The 24,310-nt window shown below is 46.0% G+C and overlaps 1 protein-coding gene across 4 annotated transcripts in view; it reads right to left on the bottom strand.

Annotated features, from left to right (window-relative positions):
* Nucleotides 1-24,310, bottom strand: part of GDPD2 (glycerophosphodiester phosphodiesterase domain containing 2) — a 375,381-nt gene that overhangs the window by 337,383 nt on the left and 13,688 nt on the right. For 2 of the 4 annotated variants that reach the window (XM_063937108.1, XM_063937106.1), the window contains exon 2: nucleotides 7,520-7,634. The exons of 1 other annotated variant lie outside the window; for it this stretch is intronic. In XM_063937108.1, the coding sequence (XP_063793178.1) occupies nucleotides 7,520-7,615 (96 nt within the window). In that variant the 5' untranslated portion in view covers nucleotides 7,616-7,634. Of the gene's footprint in view, nucleotides 1-7,040; nucleotides 7,158-7,519; nucleotides 7,635-24,310 lie in introns of those variants that run through there. One more of the 4 variants, XM_063937107.1, reaches the window with a different exon arrangement.

Genomic DNA, 24,310 nt, shown 5'->3' with positions numbered 1-24,310 from the left:
CGATAAAGTCTGCGCGTTTTCGCCTGACTGCGGATATGAGGTGGACCGGACGAGTCCCAAATTGATAAAGCTAAATATTTATCCTTTAACACAAGCTATTTACTAATACCGTAAAGCCGTAATATGCGTGTATTGTGTGCGCAATTGGCGCCAAACAGAGAGAGAGAGAGAGAGAGAGAGAAAGAAAACAGATTTAAAACAATAGCTGTATGTTCTTACCTTCCTCGGATCTCACCAGCATCCCTACAAACCAAGCAAAGCAGACGCAGACGCTTATCCGATCAGCGCTACTGTATCCCCAACCACAAACACGGATACAGGGGATACTACCTTTCCGCCCTTTGCTGATCGATAAAGTCTGCGCGTTTTCGCCTGACTGCGGATATGAGGTGGACCGGACGAGTCCCCAATTGATAAAGCTAAATATTTATCCTTTAACACAAGCTATTTACTAATACCGTAAAGCCGTAATGGCCGCTAAACCTCGTGCACGTGCTACGCACTTTGTACGCTATTTGCGTACAAAGACCTTGCACGTGGTACGCAAGTTACATACACACACTACGCTGGGTGTACGGAATACACACAGCGAGCGTACACACAGACAATATCCTTTTTAAACCTTAAACAGAGAATATGCTTACACTGTAAACCTTAATACCGTGGTACTATAATGGTGTAACACTGAACCTTTGTGAGTATGCAAGCTGTTTGAGCAATTTGAGATGCTCTGAAACCCTTAGCACTTATATGATGAATCACACAAACACTTGTTACGGTTCCAACACCTTACTAGATGATTTTAGTATGTAAAAGGGAAAAAAAAAACAGTTTACAGCTTATACACTACAGTCCTAACATTAATAACTAAACAGAATAACTAGACAGAAATATACACAATGGCGAACGAACGCAAACACAAATACATAGAATAAGAATGAATGGCTTACATTAAACGGGTAACAAAGTGGCCACAGAGAAACATACCATACGGGGGAAACACTCGCTAGCGCAACCGGATCCAGTCCTCCAATTATCCGACAGATAAATGTTGATGAGAGAGAGTACTGGCCGGTCAGGGGACAGTGGCCTTTATATACACAACATACAGTACACTACAATGGGCCCTACAATCTCATTGTTCATTGGACACAGGAATGTCTCTCTGCACTATAACAAAAGGTCATAGGTGGATTTGAACAGGTGGGCTGTGACTATTTCAAACTGCTCAGGTGGGAGGTATCCACAGGATTCCCGCCGCATGGATAATGAACTGCAAATACAGTAAATGTCCACAAACTTCTTATAGACATAACTATACGCAGGAGCGATTAATCTCTTCCTAACCAACACCGGATTGTTTCTATAAAATACTCTTCAGTTAGGTACTAGACACCACTGTTCAACCTTTGTCAGACCCTTCGTATCATGCAAAGAGGAATTCCCATGTCCACGAACCATTTACACTAAACATACTTGCTGACATTATTAAAGGGAACATTAGCTACAAAACGCACTATTTTAGTTAACTATGCTATAAACAAGTCGCCCGCTACAAGCTCATAAACTCTACCGTAAATACGCATATACCGCGCGTAATCGCCGGAGCGAGTGTACGCAATTTGCGGACATGTGCACGTACGGCAGACTGAATGCACGAGCAGCGGGCATGTGCATTGGGGTTAGTATAAGGCATTGTGGATTACGATATTTTTCGACTTTGACAAGATGACACCACTTTTGGCAGAAATTGCGGACGGGTCCGCAATTCCGCCCTGTCCATAAGGAAAACTAGATAAGGGCTTTTATGTGACAAAGCCGCTAATTCTGACACACACCTAGCTGAAGCCAAAGCTAATAGCATGACCACCTTCCACGTGGTGACTTCAGGAAACTCAACACCACGTTAAGATCCCAAGGTGCCACTGGAGGCACAAAAGGGGGCTGAATATGCAGCACTCCCTTTACAAATGTCTGAACTTCAGGAAGAGAAGCCAGTTCTTTTTGAAAGAAAATGGATAGGGACGAAATCTGGACCTTAATGGAACCCAATTTTAGGCCCAAAGTCACTCCCGATTGTAGGAAGTGAAGGAAACGGCCCCGCTGGAATTCCTCCGTAGGGGCATTCCTGGCCTCACACCAAGCAATATATTTTCCCCATATACGGTGATAAAGTTTAGCCGTCACGTCCTTCCTAGCCTTTATCAGCGTAGGAATAACCTCATCCGGAATGCCTTTTTCTGCTAGGATCCGGCGTTCAACCGCCATGCAGTCAAACGCAGCCGCGGTAAGTCTTGGAACAGACAGGGCCCCTGTTGCAACAAGTCCTGTCTTAGAGGCAGAGGCCATGGGTCCTCTGTGATCATTTCTTGCAGCTCTGGATACCAAGTCCTTCTTGGCAAATCCGGAACAATGAGTATTGTTCTCACTCCTCTTCTTCTTCTGATTCTCAGCACCTTGGGTATGAGAGGAAGAGGAGGAAATACATAGACCGACTGGAACACCCACGGTGTCACTAGTGCGTCTACAGCTATCGCCTGAGGGTCTCTTGGCCTGGCGCAATACCTCTGTAGCTTTTTGTTGAGGCGGGATGCCATCATGTCTACTTGTGGCAGTTCCCACCGACTTGCAATCTGCGTGAAGACTTCTTGATGAAGTCCCCACTCTCCCGGGTGGAGGTCGTGCCTGCTGAGGAAGTCTGCTTCCCAGTTGTCCACTCCCGGAATGAACACTGCTGACAGTGCGCTTACGTGTTTTTCCGCCCAGCTAAGAATTCTGGTGGCTACCGCCATCGCCACCCTGCTCCTTGTGCCGCCTTGGCGGTTTACATGAGCCACTGCGGTGATGTTGTCTGACTGAATCAGCACCGGTCGGTCGCGAAGCAGGGTCTCCGCTTGACGTAGGGCGTTGTATATTGCCCTTAGTTCCAGGATGTTGATGTGAAGGCAAGTCTCCTGACTTGACCACAGACCTTGGAAATTTCTTCCCTGTGTGACTGCTCCCCACCCTCTGAGGCTTGCGTCCGTGGTCACCAGGACCCAATCCTGAATGCCGAATCTGCGGCCCTCGAGAAGGTGAGCACTCTGCAACCACCACAGGAGAGACGCCCTGGCCCTGGGGGATAGGGTGATCAGCCGATGCATTTGTAGATGTGATCCGGACCACTTGTCCAACAGATCCCATTGAAAAGTCCTCGCATGGAACCTTCTGAAGGGAATGGCATCGTATCATGCCACCATCTTTCCCAGGACTCGCGTGCAGTGATGCACCGACACCTGTTTTGGTTTTAATAGGTCTCTGACCAGTGTCATGAGCTCCTGAGCCTTCTCCATCGGGAGATAAACCCTCTTCTGGCCTGTGTCCAGAATCATGCCCAGGAAGGGCAGACGAGTCGTAGGAATCAACTGCGACTTTGGAATATTCAGAATCCAGCCGTGCTGTTGTAACACTTCCCGAGAGCGTGCCACGCTGATCAGCAACTGCTCTCTGGACCTCGCCTTTATGAGGAGATCGTCCAAGTATGGGATAATTGTGACTCCTTGCCGTCGCAGGAGCACCATCATTTCCGCCATTACCTTGGTAAATATTCTCGGTGCCGTGGAGAGACCAAACGGCAACGTCTGGAATTGGTAATGACAATCCTGTACCACAAATCTGAGGTACGCCTGATGAGATGGATAAATGGGGACATGAAGGTAAGCATCCTTTATGTCCAGAGACACCATAAAATCCCCCTCCTCCAGGCTTGCGATGACCGCTCTGAGCGATTCCATCTTGAACTTGAACCTTTTCAAGTATATGTTCAGGGATTTTAAATTCAATATGGGTCTGACCGAACCGTCCAGTTTCGGTACCACAAACAAGGTCAAATAGTAACCCCTTCCCTGTTGAAGGAGGGGAACCTTTACCACCACCTGCTGAAGATACAATTTGTGAATTGCAGCTAACACTATCTCCCTCTCTAAGGGGGAAGCTGGCAGGGCCGATTTGAGGTAACGGTGAGGGGGCATCTCTTCGAATTCCAGCTTGTATCCCTGAGACACAATCTCTATAGCCCAGGGATCCACCTGGGAGTGAACCCACTTGTGGCTGAAATTTCAGAGACGCGCCCCCACCGGGCCTAGCTCTGCCTGTGGAGCCCCAGCGTCATGCGGTGGATTTAGTGGAAGCCGGGGAGGACTTCTGTTCCTGGGAACTAGCTGTATTGTGCAGCTTCTTTCCTCTACCCCTGCCTCTGGCAAGAAAGGACGCACCACGGACTTTCTTGCCTCTTTGTGATCGAAAGGACTGCATTTGGTAATACGGTGATTTCTTAGGTTGTGAGGGAACATATGGCAAAAAAATTTGACTTTCCAGCCGTAGCTGTGGAGACCAGGTCCGAGAGACCGTCCCCAAACAATTCCTCACCCTTGTAAGGTAAAACCTCCATGTGCCTTTTTGAGTCGGCATCACCTGTCCATTGCCGAGTCCACAGGACCCTTCTGGCAGAAATCGACATTGCATTTATTCTAGAGCCCAGTAGGCTAATGTCTGTTTGAGCATCTCTTATATATAGGACAGCGTCTTTTATATGCCCCAGGGTTAGTAATATAGTATCCTTGTCCAAGGTATCAAGTTCCTCAGATAAGGTATCTGTCCATGCTGCTACAGCACTACACATCCAGGCCGACGCAATCGCCGGCCTTAGTAAGGTACCTGAATGTGTATAAATGGACTTCAGGATACCCTCCTGCTTTCTATCCGCAGCATCTTTTAGGGTGGCCGTATCCTGTGACGGCAGGGCTACCCTCTTGGATAAGCGTGTGAGAGCTTTGTCCTCCCTAGGGGAGGATTCCCAGCGTAACCTGTCCGTTGGCGGGAAAGGATACGCCATAAGCATCCGTTTGGAAATCTGCAGTTTCCTATCTGGAGATTCCCAAGCCTTTTCACATAACTCATTTAACTCATGTGAAGGGGGAAAGGACACCTCTTGCCTTTTTCCCCATACATATAAACCCTCTTGTCAGGGACTGGGGTTTCCTCTGTGATGTGCAACACATCTTTCATTGCTATAATCATGTAACGGATGGCTTTAGCCATTTTAGGCTGTGACTTTGCATCATCGCCATCGACACTGGAGTCAGAATCCGTGTCGATATCTGTGTCAACAATTTGGGATAGTGGGCGCTCTGAGACCCTGACGGCCTCTGCGACATAGGATCAGGCATGGGCTGAGACCCCGTCTGTCCCAAGGCTTCAGCTTTATCCAACCTTTTATGCAAGGAAGTAACATTATCATTTAAAACCTTCCACGTATCCATCCAATCGGGTGTCGGCGGCGACCCCACATTCATTTGCTCCCGCTCTGTTTCCACATAGCCTTCCTCGTCAAACATGCCGACACAAACGTACCGACACACCACACACACAGGGGATGCTCTATTTGAAGACAGTTCCCCCACAAGGCCCTTTGGAGAGACAGAGAGAGAGTATGCCAGCACACACCCCAGCGCTATATGTCCCAAGAATCACACAGTAACTTAGTGTTAACCCAGTAGCTGCTGTATATACTGTTTTTGCGCCAAATTTATGTGCCCCCCCTCTCTTTTTACCCTCTTCTACCGTGATTCTGCAGGGGAGAGCCTGGTGAGCTTCCTCTCAGCGGAGCTGTGGCGCTGGTGAGTGCTGAGGAAGAAGCCCCGCCCCCTCAGCGGCGGGCTTCTGTCCCGCGTTTTTGTGTAAAAATATGGCGGGGGCCCATGCATATATACAGTGCCCAACTGTATATATGCCCACTTTTGCCGGGAGGTCTCTAATTGCTGCCTAGGGCCCCCCCCCCCCCCCCCCCTGCACCCTACAGAGACTGGAGTATGTAAGTTTAGTGTGGGAGCAATGGCGCACAGCTGCAGTGCTGTGCGCGACCTCATATGAAGACTGGAGTCTTCTGCCGCCGATTTCGAAGTCTTCTTGCTTCTGTCACCGGCTTCTGTCTTCCGGCTCTGCGAGGGGGGCGGCGGCGCGGCTCCGGGATCGGACGACCAAGGGTGCGATCCTGTGTACGATCCCTCTGGAGCTAATGGTGTCCAGTAGCCTAAGAAGCAGGACCTATCTTCAGTGAGTAGGGCTGCTTCTCTCCCCTCAGTCCCACGTAGTAGAGAGTCTGTTGCCAGCAGATCTCTCTGAAAATAAAAAAACCTAACAAACTGAGGTCTGGAGGAGGGACATAGAGGGAGGAGCCAGAGCACACCAGTATCCAAATTCTTTCTTAAAGTGCCCTGTCTCCTGCGGAGCCCGTCTATTCCCCATGGTCCTTACGGAGTCCCCAGCATCCACTAGGACGTTAAAGAAATATTGTTGTTTCTTTTGGATCTTTCTGTACAACGGATACATATTAAGACCAGCTAATTTTCCAGGTAATGCTACTGTATGTGCTGCAGAGGTGGTGCTAAACATAATTAGGTTTTATTATTTTTAATTAATTCTTACAGCAGCTAATCTCTGCACATTGCAATATCTTTACAGATGAAAAGGATCATTCAGCCAAACTTAACTAAATAAAGTATACTGCTTTGAGAGATAAATAAAATATTAATAAAACTAGATACCAGTCCATCAAAACGATGGAACAACATAACAGTAATGTCAGCTCCAACGGCTGTGTGCGCCCGAATGGAGAAAAACTTTAATTGCTCTGTCGAGTGCAATCTAGTGGCCGTCAGCGAGCAAAACCCTTTAATTCGCCCCATAATGGTGAGGAGCAGCGTCATCCTTTTAGTATATAGGATTAATAGTAGTCCATTCCAGCAAAGTATTCCTACACCTGGCAAAATTTTCCAACTGCTCTGAATTTTGTCTATTATTTCAGCTCCTCCTCATTTTCATTTGTTTTGTCTGTTCAATTACAACCATATCCTCCCTCCTTTCCTAATAAATATAATAGTTCTCAGCTCAAATTATATTTTGTGATACCAGCAAGAAAAAAAACTGTTTAAATATGTAAGTGAACATTTGTTTTTGTTTTTTTAAAGTGACATAACTGCCAAACACGATTAGAAGTATACCTCTTTACTACAGAACATTTTCAATTCCTCTGTAAAACAAATGTTCTCATCTGATCTGTAATTTTCTCTTATGTTGTCTTCATCATTGCAGACAATATTACACATTTAGACAATATGCTGAAGTATATAAAAATTTATATATATTCAATCCTCAAACATGTAAAAATGTGAAATGCATGCAAAACAATCATATGCATTTATTAACCCCATTAAGTAATAAAAAGTTAATGAATGTACATCCTAAAAAGTAGTACCCAACTAAATAATAATTACAATGAAATCATAATAAAACAAATAAAAAATAGTCAAATAAACATTCATCAAATTAGAGTTTTGAATTGCTAAAATACTGTTTCTGGACATCTTACACCAAAATTATGCAGCAACTTCCCAAATTGTTGTGTCTTTATACTGTACTTTATCTCTCCCTAGAATACAACCAAGATGAAATTGTTGGAGATATTAGCCTACTGACTCACCACAGATGAAGTTTCTCTCTTCTTTTTTTTGCACGAACAACTGTGTAATCTCCATAGACAAAGGGTGCAGGATGGGCAGACACTGTCCTGTGACATATTCTTGCTGTTAGGAGTACTGTGAGCGTCAAAAAATAATTATACGGGCTCAGTTTCTGATATTTGCAGGTGGAACGGAAAAAAATAATTGTAGAATACTTATATCTCAATAACACAGCATAAAAAAAAAAAAAAATCACAATCCTGCTTCTAATAGCTCTCAGAGAGGTAATGCGGCAAGTTCCCTCCTGATACAAAGCAAAAACAAAAATGTACAGAACAAGTTAAACCAGGCTGGGAGGGTACAAGATGTGTAACACAATCGACTAAGGAAACCTCTCATCTGTGAGAGACAATGCAAACGTGAGGAAGACTCCCTGCAGCCTAGGCCAGTGATTCAGGGAGCCATGCATACATGATAACATGTAGGGTCACACACACAGGAGGCTCACAGGATAGCCTAGAGGCCAAACATGATACAACTATGTCCTGAAAGATTTCACAATGTGAAATGAAGTACAGTAGGGGGTCATTACCTCTGAGTGTAATAAACGCATAGAGTTTCTACACAGCAGAAAAATACATAATACATGTATCCAAGTTCATTATCTTTATGTAAATCACAGTTCATGACAACTTTGCACAGAAAAAAAAGTCCCATACAAGTGAAATACCCAATTTATTACAGGCCTACAACGATCAGCCAAATATTAAAACCACCTGCCTAATACTGTGTAGGTCCGCCTTGTGCCACCTGTCAAGGCATGGACTGCACAAGAACTCCGACGGTGTCCTGTGGTATCTGGCACCAAGACATACCAGCAGATCCCTTAAGTTCTTTGATGACTCAGACTTGATTTTCCAGCACATTCTGCACATGCTGCATCAGATTGAGATCTGGGGAATTTGGAGGCCAAGTCCACGCCTTGAACTCTTTGTCGTGTTGCTCAAAGGCCAGGTACACATTAGGCGAAAGGTTGGATGATATATCATTGAGGTGAGAATCGGAATGACCCATATCGCTCAGTGTGTACCCACGATTGCGCGCTCCCACCAGTGTGTTGTCCCATCTGAGGTGCTACTTGTGCACGTCAGATGAGCCGACCCAGCTGATGGCGGCATGCAGAAGAATGTGTCGAGTAACAATATAGCACATGTCCACGCAGTGTGTATGGCCACATGATATATCATACCATCGGCCCATGGGTCGCCTGGGACATACAGTGTCCTTAGGTCTATCCAGGTAAACCATTACTGAACAATGGGGGTCATTCTGACACGATCTCACGCTGCAGTTTTTCGCAGCGGTGCGATCGGGTCAGAACTGCGCATGCCAGAAGGCCGACGCTGCCTAGCTATCGCCTCTGCCTGATTGACAGGCAGAGGCGGTCACTGGGCGGGAGGGGGCGGCACGGCAGCATTCGGCTGCCGTTTTCGGGGCGCAGTCCTGCCAACGCAGGCGTGGTCGGACCGTGCGGGCCGCAGCGGCTGCGTGACGTCACACACGGCCGCTGCGACCCTGGCAGCGAAATGTAACTACCTGCCAGCCGCAGGAGCTGCGCTGGCTGGGAGTTACTCTACAAGTACAAAAGCATCGCCGCTGTGCGATGCTTTTGTACTTGTGCAGTGGGGCCGGGCCAGACATGCGGGGTGGACTAGCCCTGTGCTGGGCGTCTCCCCGCATGTCTGTGTCAGTGATCGTACCTGTGCTAAATTTAGCACAGCTACGATCAGGTCGGAATGACCCCAATGTTAGCATTGTGGCATGGCACTGCACATTATGCTGCTTAAAATACCACTGCCATCAGGGAGTACCGCTGCCATAAAGGGGTGTACTTGGACTGCTACTATGTTTAGGTAGGTGGTACGCGTCACAGTAACATCCATATGAATGCCACGTCCCAAGGTTTCTCAACAGAACATTGCCCAAAGCATCACACTGCCTTTGCGAGCTAGCCTTCTTCCCATAGTGCATCCTGGTACCATCTCTTCCCCAGGTAAATGATGCATACGCACCAGGCCATCCACATGACATATATAGATTGTAAGCTCCACTGGGGCACGGACTGATGTGAATGGTCAAATAGTCTCTGTAATGTGATGCGGAATACGTGTGTGCTATATAAATAACTGGAAATAAATAAATAAATAAAAGAAGAGAGATTCATCATACGGGGACACCACTGTCCACTGCTCCGAGGCCCAGTTCTGACACTTTCAGTGGCGGACAGGGGTCAGCAAGGGCACTGAGACCCATCTGCAGCTATGCAGTTCCACACTCTGCAAGCTGCAATGCACTATGGGGGTAATTCAGAGTTGATCGCAGCAACAAATTTGTTAGCAGTTGGGCAAAACCATGTGCACTGCAGGGGGTGCAGATATAACATGTGCAGAGAGTTAGATTTGGGTGTGGTGTGTTCAAACTGAAATCTAAATTGCAATGTAAAAATAAAGCAGCCAGTATTTACCCTGCACAGAAACAATATAACCCACCCAAATTTAACTCTTTCTGCACATGTAATATCTGCCCCCCCCCCCCCCCCTGCAGTGCACATGGTTTTGCCCAACTGCTAACAAATTTGCTGCTGCGATCAACTCTGAATTACCCCCATGTGTGTGATACAGAAGATTAAAAAGAGAGACAGGTCATTAGGTCGACAGTAAAAGGGTGACAGGGTCAAAAGGTCAATTTTGTGTGTTTTGTGTTTTTTTAAAAAAAATTTACACCAATTTGTTGAACTGCGTCCCCTTGCGGGCTGGCTTTGCTCGCCACGCGGTTACTAGTGGTGATAGTTTGTGACATGGATAGTCAGTTTGATGAAATGCGTCCCCCCGTGGGCTCGCTTCAATCATCATGCTTTTGGCGCGGTGGCTCGCTCCGCTTCACTCACAAGGTTACTAAAGGTAATAGTTTGTTACATGGATAGTAAATGCAGCAAAAGTTGTAATAATTAAAAAGATCTTAACCCATACGTTGACCTTTTGACTCTGTTGACCTTTTCGACTGTCAACATTTTGATCCTGTCAACCTAATGCATGTCGGCCATTAGTGGTCGACCTATTGACTGTAGACCTATAGACCGGATACGTCCTAACACCTTTCTATCATAACCAGCATTAACTCTTTCAGCAATTTGTGCTACAGTTGCTCTTCTGTCGTATAGGACCTGACTCTTCCCATGTCCATCAATGTGCCTTGGACCCCACCTGATCCTGTCGCCGGTTCACCGGTTGTGCTTCCTTGGACAACTTTTGGTTGGTATTAACCACTGCTTACTGGGAACACCTCACAAGACCCGCCATTTTGTAGATGCTACATTAAGCCTTAAAAAGTGATAAAGTGGAGATGGATAAAGAGTAATAAAGGGCCAGCCAATCAGCTCCTAACTGTCATCATTCAAACACAGCCTGTACCATGGCAGTACGTAAGCTGATTGGCTGGTACTTTAACACTCTTTAGGAGTCTCCACTTTATCACTTTTTTAGGCTTAATGCATTTGGGCCACAATTTAGCCCTTGTCAGAAATGGTCAGATCCTTACACTTGCCCATTTTTCCTGCTACCAACACATGGGGGGGGGGAGAATGTAATAGGGTGTGAGAATCATATACCTTTCACACCGCACAAATAACCCGGTAATTCAAACCGGGAATAAAGAATGGTTATTCTCGAGTTTAATACCGGATCATGTGCAGTGTGAACGGGTTGCCGGGTCGATGCAACAACAGACCCGTTCACAGCACAGGCAGAGGTGGCGTGGAGATGATCTCCTCTCCCACCGCCACCTCCGCACCCAACCCTGATGCCAGCTCCACTCCCCGTCCGTGATGGCAACCTGACCCGGCATTGTGCCGGGTCGAGAAAGCCAGTGTGTAAGTTTCAAATGCCGGGTTCCACCCGGGAAGGACCAGTTTCCAATTCCTGTGTGGGAACCAAAATTGCGATCTGAAAGCGGCATCAGCAAGTGATAGATTTTGTGAGTTCTCCTGTTTTTTTTTTTTAAATGACAATCATTTACATTGCAAAAAAAAAAAATCAACCTGGGTTTGCCATGTAAATGATTGCCACTTAAAAAAAAAAAAAAAAACAGGAAAACTCACTTTCTTATTCTCACACCTTACTACATTCCCCTCATCACTTGCTGCATAATATATCCCACCTAGGTGCCATTGTAAGGTGGTAATCAATGTTATTCACTTCACCTGTCAGTGGTTTTAATGCTATAGCTGATGGGTGTGTATGAAGACTGTGGAGAAAGGCTGAATGCAACTAGAACAGATGGATTGAATACTTTCTTTACCACCAGTGAAACTTATCAAATGCCAAAACATTTAAACCAAGGGATAAACGTGGAAGCTGCCTTTTCCTCCTGTACCAGCCAATCCTGCTAACATACAGGCTTAATGAGTCAGTGATACCTGGCACACAATGTGCAGTGGCACAACTCAGGGGTTCCGGTATGAATGGTCGACTATGTTATAATCGACAGTCACTAGGTCGACATGGACAAATGGTCGAAACATGAAAAAGTCGACATGAGTTTAACTTTTTTTGTGTCGTTTTCTGTGTAAAGTGACGGGGAACCCCAATTAGTGCACCGCTTTGCTCGCCATGCTTCGGGTGAGCGAAGCGGGTTACCGCTCCCAATCGTAGTCCACGTGGATCGTAAAGTGTGGAAAAGTTCCACACAAAAAAAAAAAAGTGAAAAATGCATGTCGACCTTTTCATGTGTCGACCATTTTCACGTGTCGACCATGTGTCCATGTCGATCAATAGCAGTCGACCAATGACTGTCGACCATAACATGGTCGACCATCCAAACAGATACCCAACTCAGGCACCCCAAAGTCCGCCCAAAGTATGAATGAATAACTCCTCGTGACTGGCATGACAACATGAGAAAGAAATATTTTTGCGTGCATTATAGTACTGAATAGACATCTATAATCTGTACTACTCTGTTTAAGTAGCTTATGATTTTCTTAAGGCTGCAGGCTCTGTCTGCCACACCCTCTGCTTTTGGAGGCATACACAGCTATAGTGAGCACATGACTCATGAAGTACGTTCGTGCCTGAACCTAACCAGCTGCAGACTGCCTGGGGTTAATAAACGTCTTACTTATATAATGTCAAAAGTTGTGTTTAATATTTCAGTTTTTGTGCTCTTTGGAGTCTCTATTTCCCCCCAAAAATGAATTATTGTGGACAACAGACACTAGTAGGGAGTAAGAAAATTATTTTAGTGCAAAATGACTATAGATTATAAAGTGGCCTACTTATCAAGACAGTTTTTATAAAATTATGCAGAAACTACAGCTTGGGGTCAATTCAGATGTGGATGAAGTTGATATCACGGCTTCCTTGGAAGCAGCAGTGATAGAGCTATATGTTGATGTAACCGGAGGCGTCTATTACAAGTAGACGCCTCCTGCTGCAGTAGTGATCTGAGCAACCTCCTAGGACATAGCATCGGATCTCTCTCCCACCATCACCCGTCGGAGAAGCCAGGAAACCTCCGTTTTAGGTCTCTTCCCCCTAAATCACGGCAACACGCCTCCGTTTTCACAAACGGAGACCAACACATCCCCTCCGCAGACGGTCAACACGCCTCCGTTTTCACATACGGAGGCCATTGCCACCCCCTCGGCAGATGGCAGCAGACTGTTAATCACTGGCTGTCTGCTGCCGCTCTGCGTCCTATGTCGCAGGACCCGTTCGCGCACACGCAGGTTAGGTCCTGTGCATGCACCGGAGGGCGCTGTTACAAAAATAGGATTTTAATGCCTACCGGTAAATCCTTTTCTCTTAGTCCGTAGAGGATGCTGGGGTCACCAGTAGAACCATGGGGTATAGACGGGATCCGCATGAGACATGGGCACTTTAAGACTTTGAAAGGGTGTGCACTGGCTCCTCCATCTATGCCCCTCCTCCAGACTCCAGTTATAGGAACTGTGCCCAGGGAGACAGACATTTCGAGGAAAAGATTTATTGTTAAACTAAGGTGAGATACATACCAGCTCACACCTCAAACATGCCGCAGAACGTGGCATTCAACAGAACTCAAGTCAACGACATGAACAATGTCAGCAACAGGCTGACTATAAACGTAACACAACCTGTGTGTAACCATAACTAATAACTGCAGATACAGTACGCACTGGGACGGGCGCCCAGCATCCTCTACGGACTAAGAGAAAAGGATTTACCGGTAGGTATTAAAATCCTATTTTCTCATACGTCCTAGAGGATGCTGGGGTCACCATTAGAACCATGGGGATTATACCAAAGCTCTAGGACGGGCGGGAGAGTGCGGATGACTCTGCAGCACCAATTGACCAAACATGAGGTCCTTCTCGGCCAGGGTATCAAACTTGTAAAACTTTGCAAAAGTGTTTGAACCCGACCAAGTAGCTGCTCGGCAAAGTTGTAATGCCGAGACCCCCCGGGCAGCCGCCCAGGATGCGCCCACATTTCTAGTAGAATGGGCCTTCACCGATTTCGGTACCGGCAATCCAGCCGTAGAATGAGCATGCTGTATCGTAGCACAGATCCAGCGTGCAATAGTCTGCTTGGAAGCAGGAGCCCCAATCTTGTTGGGATCATACAGGACAAACAGAGCCTCCGTTTTCCTAATCTGAGCCGTTCTGGTGACAAACTTTTAAAGCTCTGACCACATCGAGAGACTTCGACTCCACTAAGGCGTCAGTAGCCACTTGCACCACAATAGGTTGGTTTATGTGGAACGATGAAACCACCTTCGGCAGAAATTGCTGACAAGTCCTCAACTCTATCTTCATGGAAGATCAAATAAGGGCTCTTGTGAGACAAAGCCGCTAACTCCGATACCCGCCTTGCGGATGCCAAGGCCAACAGCATGACCACTTTCCAAATGACGAATTTCAACTCCACCTTCTGTAAAGGTTCAAACCAATGTGATTGAAGGAACTGCAACACCACGTTAAGATCCCATGGTGCCACTGGGGGCACAAATGGAGGTTGGATGTGCAACACGCCTTTCACGAAAGTCTGAGCTTCTGGAAGGGAGGCCTATTGTTTTTGAAAGAAAACCGATAAGGCTGAAATTTGTACTTTAATTGAGCCCAACTTTAAGCCCGCATCCACACCAGCTTGTAGAAAATGGAGAAAACATCCTAACTGAAATTCTTCCGTAGGAGCCTTCTTGGATTCACACCAAGACACATATTTTCTCCAAATACGGTGGTAATGTTTAGACGTTATGCCTTTCCTAGCCTGCAGAAGTGTGGGAATGACTTCACTGAGAATACCCTTTCGGGCTAGGATCTGGCGTTCAACCGCCAAACGCAGCTGCGGTAAGTCTTGATACACGCACGGCCCCTGCTGTTACAGATCCTATCGTAGAGGAAGAGGCCAGGGATCTCCTATGAGTAACTCCTGAAGATCTGGATACCAAGCCCTCCTTGCCCAGTCTGGAACAATGAGGATCGCCTGAACCTTTTTTCTTCTTATGATCTTTAGTACCTTTGGAATGAGAGAAAGTGAAGGGAATACATAAACCGACTGAAACACCCATGGTGTCACTAGGGCGTCCACTGCTATTGCTTGAGGGTCCCTCGACCTGGAACAATATCTCTGAAGTTTCTTGTTTAGACGAGACGCCATCATGTCTATTTGAGGAATTCCCCAAAGACCTGTCACTTCTGTGAAGACCTTTTGATGAAGAACCCACTCTCCCGGATGGAGATCGTGTCTGCTGAGGAAGTCTGCTTCCCAGTTGTCCACTCCTGGAATGAAAATCGCTGACAGGGCGCTTGTATGTCTTTCCGCTCAGTGGAGAACCTTCGTGGCCTCCGCCATTGCCGCTCTGCTTTTTGTTCTGCCCTGGCGGTTTATGTACGCTACTGCTGTTATATTGTCCGACTGGATCAAGACGGGCAGATTGCGAAGCAGATGTTCCGCTTGAAGAAGGCCGTTGTAAATGGCCCTTAACTCCAGAACGTTTATGTGTAGACAAGTCTCCAGGCTTGACCATCTTCCCTGGAAGTTTTCCCCCTGTGTGACTGCCCCCCCAGCCTTGGAGACTCGCATCCGTGGTTACTAGGATCCAGTCCTGAATCCCGAACCTGCGCCCCTCTAGGAGGTGAGAGCTGTGCAGCCACCACAGGAGTGAGATTCTGGTCTTGGCAGACAGAATTATTCTTCGGTGCATGTGCAGGTGGGATCCGGACCACTTGTCCAACAGGTCCCACTGGAACACTCTGGCATGGAACCTGCCAAACTGAATGGCCTCGTAGGCCGCCACCATCTTCCCCAGCAAACGAGTGCATTGATGGACTGACACTCTTGCTGGTTTCAGAATTTGTTTGACCAGGCTCTGAATTTCCAGAGCCTTTTCCACTGGAAGAAAAACTCTCTGTAATTCTGTGTCCAGAATCATTCCCAAAAATGACAGCCGTGTCGTCGGAATCAACTGTGATTTTGGCAAGTTTAGAAGCCAACCATGTTGTTGCAGAACTGCCAGGGAAAGTGTAACGTTCTGCACCAGTTGGTCCCTGGACCTCGCCTTTATCCCATACTTGGACGATCTCCTGATAATTGTGACTCCTTGCTTGCGAAGGAGAACCATCATTTCCGTCATCACTTTGGTGAAAATCCTCGGAGCCGTGGACAGACCAAACGGCAACGTCTGAAATTGGCAATGACAATCCTGAATTGCAAACCTCATGTAAGCCTGATGCGGAGGATAAATGGGAACATGTAAGTAGGCATCCTCTATGTCCACCGACACCATAAAATCCCCTTCCTCCAGACTGGAGATCACTGTTTGGAGAGACTCCATCTTGAATTTGAATTTTCTTAGGTAGAAATTGAGGGATTTTAGATTCAGGATTGGTCTGACCGAGCCGTCCGGCTTCGGAACCACAAACAGGCTCGAATAAAAGCCTTCTCCCTGTTGTGACGGGGGAACCCTGATAATGACCTGATTTTGACACAACTTTTGTATTGCGTCGCATACTACCTCCCTGTCCGGAAGAGAAGCTGGTAAGGCCGATTTGAAAAATTGGCGAGGGGGAACGTCCTGAAACTCTAGTTTGTACCCCTGGGACACTATTTCTAAAACCCATGGGTCCAGGTCCGAACGAACCCAGAACTGACTGAAGAGTTTGAGACGTGCCCCCACCAGTGCGGACTCCTGCAGAGGAGCCCCAGCATCATGCGGTGGATTTGGCAGAAGCAGAGGAGGACTTCTGCTCCTGGGAACCTGCCAAGGCCGGTGATCTTTTACCCCTTCCTCTAGTAGAAAGGAAGGAAGAACCTCGGCCTTTCCTGTATTTATTGGGCCGAAAGGACTGCATTTAATAGTGGTGTGTTTTCTTTTGTTGTGAAGGAACGTAAGGCAAAAATGATGACTTACCCGCGGTAGCCGTAGATACCAAATCAGCGAGACCGTCACCAAACAAGACACCGCCTTTATATGGCAGAGCTTCCATATTTTTCCTGGAGTCAGCATCAGCATTCCATTGATGGATCCACAATGCTCGCCTAGCTGAGACTGCCATAGCATTGGCCTTTGACCCCAAAAGGCCAATATCTCTCGCCGTTTCCTTTAGGTAGGCCGCTGCGTCCCTGATATAACCCAGTGTCAAAAGGGCGCTATCCCTATCTAGGGTATCTATGTCAGATGACAAGTTATCTGCCCACTTTTCGATAGCACTACTCACCCACGCAGATGCAATGGCTGGTCTGAGCAGCGTACCCGTGGTGGCATAAATGGATTTTAATGTATTTTCCTGCTTACGATCCGCAGTGTCCTTAAGGGCTGCCGTGTCAGGAGACGGGAGAGCCACCTTTTTAGACAACCGCGATAGGGCCTTGTCCACAATGGGGGGTGACTCCCACTTTTCCCTATCCCCAGAGGGAAACGGATACGCCACCTGAATCCTTTTGGGAATCAAACTTTTTGTCAGGGCTTTCCCAAACCTTTTCAAAAAGAGTGTTCAGTTCATGAGAGGGAGGAAACGTTACCATAGGTTTCTTTTCCTTATACATACAGACCCTTTTATCAGGAACAGAAGGGTCCTCGGAGATATGTAATACGTCTTTTATCGCCACAATCATGTACTGAATGCTCTTTGCTAATTTTGGATCCAATCTGGCATCACTAAAGTCGACACTGGAGTTAGTGTCCGTGTCGGTATCCGTGTCTGCCAACTGGGCATACGAACGTTTTTGTGACCCAGAGGGGGTCTGGACTTGTAATAACACATCCTCCACAGATTTCTTCCATGCCTGGTTTTGAGATTCAGATTTATCTAATCTCTTACTAATAAGAGCCACATTAGCATTCAAAGCATTCAAAATATTTACCCAATCAGGAGTCGGCGGTGCCGACAGGGTCACTCCTACAGCCGTTTGTGTCCCTAATACAGTCTCCTCCTGGGAAGAGCCTTCGGCCTCAGACATGCCGACACACGTGTACCAAACACCCACAGACACCCCGGGCATATAGGGGACAGACCCACAGTAAAGTCTGTCAGAGAGACACAGACGGAGTTTGCCAGCTCAAAACCCAGCGCCTAATCACCGGTTCTGAAACACTAAAGAATGCCCCAGACCTGCAGCGCTTTTATATTAAACATATATTCACCAATATTTCTGTGCCCCCCCCCCCCGTTTTGCACCCTGATATTTATTCAGAAGTGTGAGGAAGGACCAGCGTCTCTGCAGCATGTGTAGAGGAAAATGGCGCTGAGCTGTGTGAGCTGTGAGAACGAAGCTCCACCCCCTTAATGGCGCGCTTCAGTCCCGCTTTTTTTAAATATATATTTATACTGGGGGTTAGGGCAGTGCCTAGGCACTTATGTCCCCTCTTGCCAGTTTATTTTGAGGCTTTTCTGCTGCCCAGGGCGGCCGCCCCCACCCCCCCCCCCCCCCCTCCTCCGCGCCCTGCACCCTATAGTGCTGCTGTGTGTGTGTGAGCATGGCGCGCAGCGTGCGATCGCTGTGCGGTACCTCAGAATGCCATCACTGAAGTCTACTTGATCTTCTTCTACTCAGCTGTCTTCTGACTTCTGGCTCTGTAAGGGGGGTGACGGCTGGCTCTGGGAACGAGCATCTAGGTGTACCTAGCGATCAAACCCTCAGGAGCTAATGGTGTCCTGTAGCCAGTAGCAGAGCCATTGAACTCACTGGAAGTAGGTCATACTTCTCTCCCCTTAGTCCCACGAAGCAGGGAGACTGTTGCCAGCAGTTCTCCCTGAAAATAAAAAACCTAACAAAAGTCTTTTTCAGAGAAACTCAGTAGAGCTCCTCAGAGTGCATCCAGTCTCCCTGGGCACAATTCTAAACTGGAGTCTGAAGGAGGGGCATAGAGGGAGGAGCCAGTTCACACCCTTTCAAAGTCTTAAAGTGCCTATGTCTCCTGCGGATCCCGTCTATACCCCATGGTACTAATGGTGACCCCCAGCATCCTCTAGGATGTATGAGAAAGAACCTAAATCAGGACCATTCTGCATAACTTTATGTCTTACTACTGTGTAACATCAGCATAATGCAAGACATTTCACAGAAATCTCCTACAAAAGGCTAACACCTGCTATGGATCACCATCCCCATTATTATGAATGGGTACTATGGTCGGACCACTACAGTACAGATGTATCCTCATACATCCAGCCTCAATACGCCATGCAGCGTGAGATGCCTGACATGAGTAAGCTGCCAGGTCCCGTGCAACTCTGCTAACGTCAGGCATCTTTTCTTTTTTTTGCAACATGGCCAGGATGCATGAGGAGACTGTGCTCATTAATTTGATATATGACACTTGCATAATGTGTGTGACTCAGACTCAAGTGTCACAAATTATATCTAGTTAATCAGCACAGTCTCCTGGTGCGTCCCAGTTGAATTGCGTTGCGAATAAGACGCATCTTCGGAAAACAAGAGACCAGACGCTAGAAGATTCTCATGCGATCTGGCGTGCCAAGAGGAGCTGTTTGGCGTGACTGCAGTAAAGATTTATGAGGACACATCTGTATGTACCACACTCCAAAAAGCAAAGTTTTTCTGAGTTTGTTCCAATTGGTTTATGCATTCCTCAGATAGCATAAACTTCTTTATGCCTACGGATGAATTCTCACGGGAAAGGGATATTGTAATCCCTCTCCCACAGCCTCCATCTGACTCGGAAAACTGACCGCGTGCGCATGTGTAGAGATAGATTCTCTGGAGGAGTCTTTTAAAGATGTTAAAGACTCCTCCAATGAGGCCAGGATGTAACTCACAGGGATAGCGGTTATCGCAACCACTGTCCATGCGAGTCACATTTCGAATATAGCGGGGGATAATCATGTGATATTTGTACTATACGTTCGATATTCATACTTCCTAATTTTCCAATTATACCCATTTCAGACAGAAACCAGGGGTTGTACCCTGGTTTTTCCCTACTTTTTGGAACATGGTTTGTCAAAATTCTGCACGGCCCAGAGGGTTAGGTTTAGGCTGAGGGAGGGTACAGTTAGGCAACGGGGAGTGGAGGGGGCGGGTTATGGGGTTAGCAATAGCAAAACTCCTGCCGGAAGACTTGCAGCATCTGCCAGAAATCATCTTGACGTCACAATGGGCTCAGAAGTCACAGCTGGAGCTGTTGGACCACTAGACCATCAGGGATGTTTTGTTGACTTTTCATCAGGGTGGACCTGATGAACGTTGACAAAGTAAACCACACCCATATCTACCAATACCACAGACCTTTTAAACTCCAATAGCAATTACATGAAGACTTTTCTAAGTTTTTATGTTTAAACAATGTTTTACTAATTGACAGTTTGAAAGAGAAATGCACAAAAAATCAAACATGCAAATTTTATGAACTCCCAAGACCTAATCGCATCTTTTCTGGTTTCTTAATCCTGGCCTAACAAAAATAAACCCGGAACAAAAAAAAACTGTCAACGTGGGGGAGGAGCGGAGGGAAGCAGCAGAATGACTGTTGTGTCTACAAAAGGGGGATTGCTGTGTTTTCCTGTGGGTGTCTAGATCATACCAATATTGTACTAGATTCAAACAAAAGCTGGTTGCATGCTAAATTGTGTGGTGGGTGGGTGGGTGGGTGGGGGTGTGTGTGTGTGTGTGTGTGTGTGTGTGTGTGTGTGTGTGTGTGTGTGTGTGTGTGTGTGTGTGGGGGGGGGGGTGGTGTGTGTGTGTGTGTGTGTGTGTGTGTGTGTGTGTGTGTGTACCTTTAGTATGGATTCTTCATTTTGTGTATATTTAGGGCTCCATTTATCAATGATACATAACCGCTTTAGCACTCACTAAAAGGGTTATGTCCTACTTTCAGTAGTCATCAAAAAAACTGGAAACTACGGGGGTCATTCCGAGTTGATCGCTCACTGGCTAGTTTTAGCAGCCGTGCAAACGCTATGCCGCCGCCCACTGGGAAGTGTATTTTAGCTTAGCAGAAGTGCGAACGCATGTGCAGCAGAGCTCTGCAAAAACAGTTTGTGCAGTTTCTGAGTAGCTCTGAACCTACTCAGCGCTTGCGATCACCCATTAACGCCACTTTCCTGTCAATCTTCTTGCTGCCGCCAGTGCAAAGGAAAACTTAGCTAGAACATGAGCACAACCACAAAGAGCTTCGTACCCGTACGTCGCGTGTGCGCATTGCGGGGCATACGCATGCGTAGAAAATAGGATTTTGGTTACCTACCGGTAAATCCTTTTCTCGTAGTCCGTAGAGGATGCTGGAGTCCACATTAGTACCATGGGGTATAGACGGGTCCACCAGGAACCATTGGCACTTTAAGAGTTTAAGAGTGTGGGCTTGCTCCTCCCTCTATGTCCCTCCTACCAGACTCAGTCTAGAAACTGTGCCCGAGGAGATGGACATCTTCGAGAGAAGGATTTAACACAGATAGTGGAACGATTCATACCAGCTCACACATACAAAGCACATCAAGCTAACTAGCTTGAAAACTCTGCAACGGCTGAAACAATACTTACCAAGTAACAAAGCAGTGGGGGGAGGGACCGGAGGGAGAGCGCGGAGGCTCCTGCAGAACTGATTGACTGAACTTCAGATCATCAGAGGCAAAAGTATCGAACTTGTTAAACTTAGCAAACGTGTTCGACCGAGACTAAGCTGCCGCTCTGCAAAGTTGTAATGCCGAGACACCCCGGGCAGCCGCCCAGGAAGACCCCACCTTACGAGTAGAGTGAGCCTTAACAGATTTTAGACATGGCAATCCTGCCGTAGAATAAGCATGCTGGATAGTGAACCTAATCCAGTGAGATATATAGTCTGCTTTGAAGCAGGACACCCAATTTTCTTGGGATCATACAGGATAAACAAAGAGTCCGATTTCCTGTGACGAGCAGTACTCTTCACATAGATTTTCAAAGCCCTCACAACATCCAAGGACTTTGACGAAATTGAGGAGTCAGTAGCCACTGGCACCACAATAGGTTGGTTGATATTAAATGCTGACACAACCTTTGGAAGAAACTGCCGATGTGTCCGGAGCTCAGGACTATCTTCGTGGAATATCAAGTAAGGGCTTTACAGTACAAAGCCACCAATTCTGACACACGTCTAGCAGAAGCTAAGGCCAACAACGTGACAGCCTTCCATGTAAGAAATTTGACCTCAAAATCCTGTAGAGGCTCAAACCAGTCCGACTGGAGAAACTGCAACACCACGTTAAGGTCCCAAGGCGCCGTAGGCGGTACAAAGGGAGGTTGGATGTGCAGAACCCCTTCAAAAAGGTCTGAACCTCAGGGAGGGCAGCCAATGGTTTCTGGAAGAAAATGGACACGGACGAAATCTGGACCTTCTCAGATCCCAACCTCAGGCCCATATCCACACCTATCACAACAAAGTAACTCGGCGCTATTTGCTGGGTAGATAAGTACACATTAATTGGAATCTAAAAAACACACATTAATCAATAGCAGCTGTAAAAAGGGAGAGTACTCCACCCAACAATTAAAAACTAAAACATATACAGATAACAGCGCTTATTAAAAAATTACGTGTCTTTTTATTAATACACTAAAATTTCACAATAATTAATAGCAAAGTCCCGTCCTAGTATGTCGGCTGATCCTGCCAAATATTGAACACAACTATAGATACATCTCTACATACGTATGGTTAGTAAAGCGATCTTCCACAGTCAGCTGATTAATCAGAATCTTTAGCTTGTATTAGTCAGAGATTTTTATCCATGCGATAGATATTGTCACTGGTGTTAGTTAGTTGCAACAATTATTAGTGATGTTATTTCAATGGTTAGTACAGCATGCTGTTTTATAGCTTGAAAGCAATGGCAGTGATCCACAAATAAATTTAGTAGTAAACCTGTTTCAGATTCTGATCCCATACATTGGTTCCTCCCGGCTCCTGGTGCTTTTTTATCCCATCAATGGTGCCATATCTGGAGTGTCCAATTGTTTGGAGAATGCCTGCAGGTTTTCTTAAAAGTTCCGACCGGTACCGGAGGGGTAATATGAAGTCTCTTACGCGTTTCTCCGCCTTTGTTACGTTCAGCGGCTTCCTCAGAGCAGTATACCTCTATGTCTCCGTGTCCGTGTTTAAATAGCGGCTATTCTCCCGCCTATCACCGTACGCAGCGTCTCCATCTCAAGCCTCGTTTTCGAGTGGAGCGCATACGTATGTGTGTTGTCACGTTCACGTGACCTCTTTTGATCACGTGTCTGCGTCTCACGTCTCAATTACGGAACTCCTTAGCCGTTTGGCTCTGAGTATGCGTTCCATACATATTCCGGAACTTTTATTAGAGTCCGTTTTGTCTTATATTCATAATAACATATCATATATACGTGTGATCGCATCAACTTAGAAATTATTATTTCTTCCATAGAAAGTTCATCATATTAATTCTCACTAACCATACGGAGACAATTGGATATAAATATAGATATAAAAACTTATACATAGAGAGAATATATATATATACATATCTAATACAGTAGTGTACTTAGAAAATAAAAAAATATATTATATAAAAAGACCAGTGTTGCATGGTTATTTATCTATATATAGTCGCCACTCAGATATCTCCTACCCAGAGGGGAGACAGATCACATTTATTATTTAATTAATTCATTCTTATAGTTTTATTATTAATTATATTTTCCTTGGATACAACTTTTAGGTCTATCATAGGCTCATATTTTAATTAGTTTTATTCTTCACAATCATTATTTTTCAATATTATTTATTTATTCATTACATGGGGAGATTCTTCTATATCCGCATCATATGTCTCGTGTTCTGTATCCGCATTTCAGAATTCACGCATAGCTCTCTCTGCATCATATACATAGAGAGCTATATATAGTAACTTCCCACGAGACATAGGAGAACAGGATACAAAAAAGAATATAGGTGAAATAACAGAGGAAAGAATATTATTTTTGATATTATATAATTGTTATTATTACTATCAATAAAAATACAGAAGAACAAAGAAACAAAGAGAAATAGAGAGAGGAAAAGGAGAACAGAAGTCCAGCACCAGCATATATCTACTCATTCACTCTTATCAGAATTCATAGAAAAACAGGAATATATATGCATGTACATAATTGGTCGAGATAGAGTATATATATATACCTAGACGTGTGTATAAAAATACCAAGTACCAATATGCAGTACACACTATCACATTTGGACAATGTTAGATGTTATATCTAGGGCCATTTTTCACATCATGCCAATGTAGAAATATATACTGTTCCATCATTAATTTT

Source organism: Pseudophryne corroboree, chromosome 8, assembly GCF_028390025.1.
Source record: "Pseudophryne corroboree isolate aPseCor3 chromosome 8, aPseCor3.hap2, whole genome shotgun sequence".
Taxonomy (NCBI): Eukaryota; Metazoa; Chordata; class Amphibia; order Anura; family Myobatrachidae; genus Pseudophryne; species Pseudophryne corroboree.
Note: the sequence above shows the minus strand (reverse complement) of the source record. Positions and strands in the feature narration are given on the sequence as shown.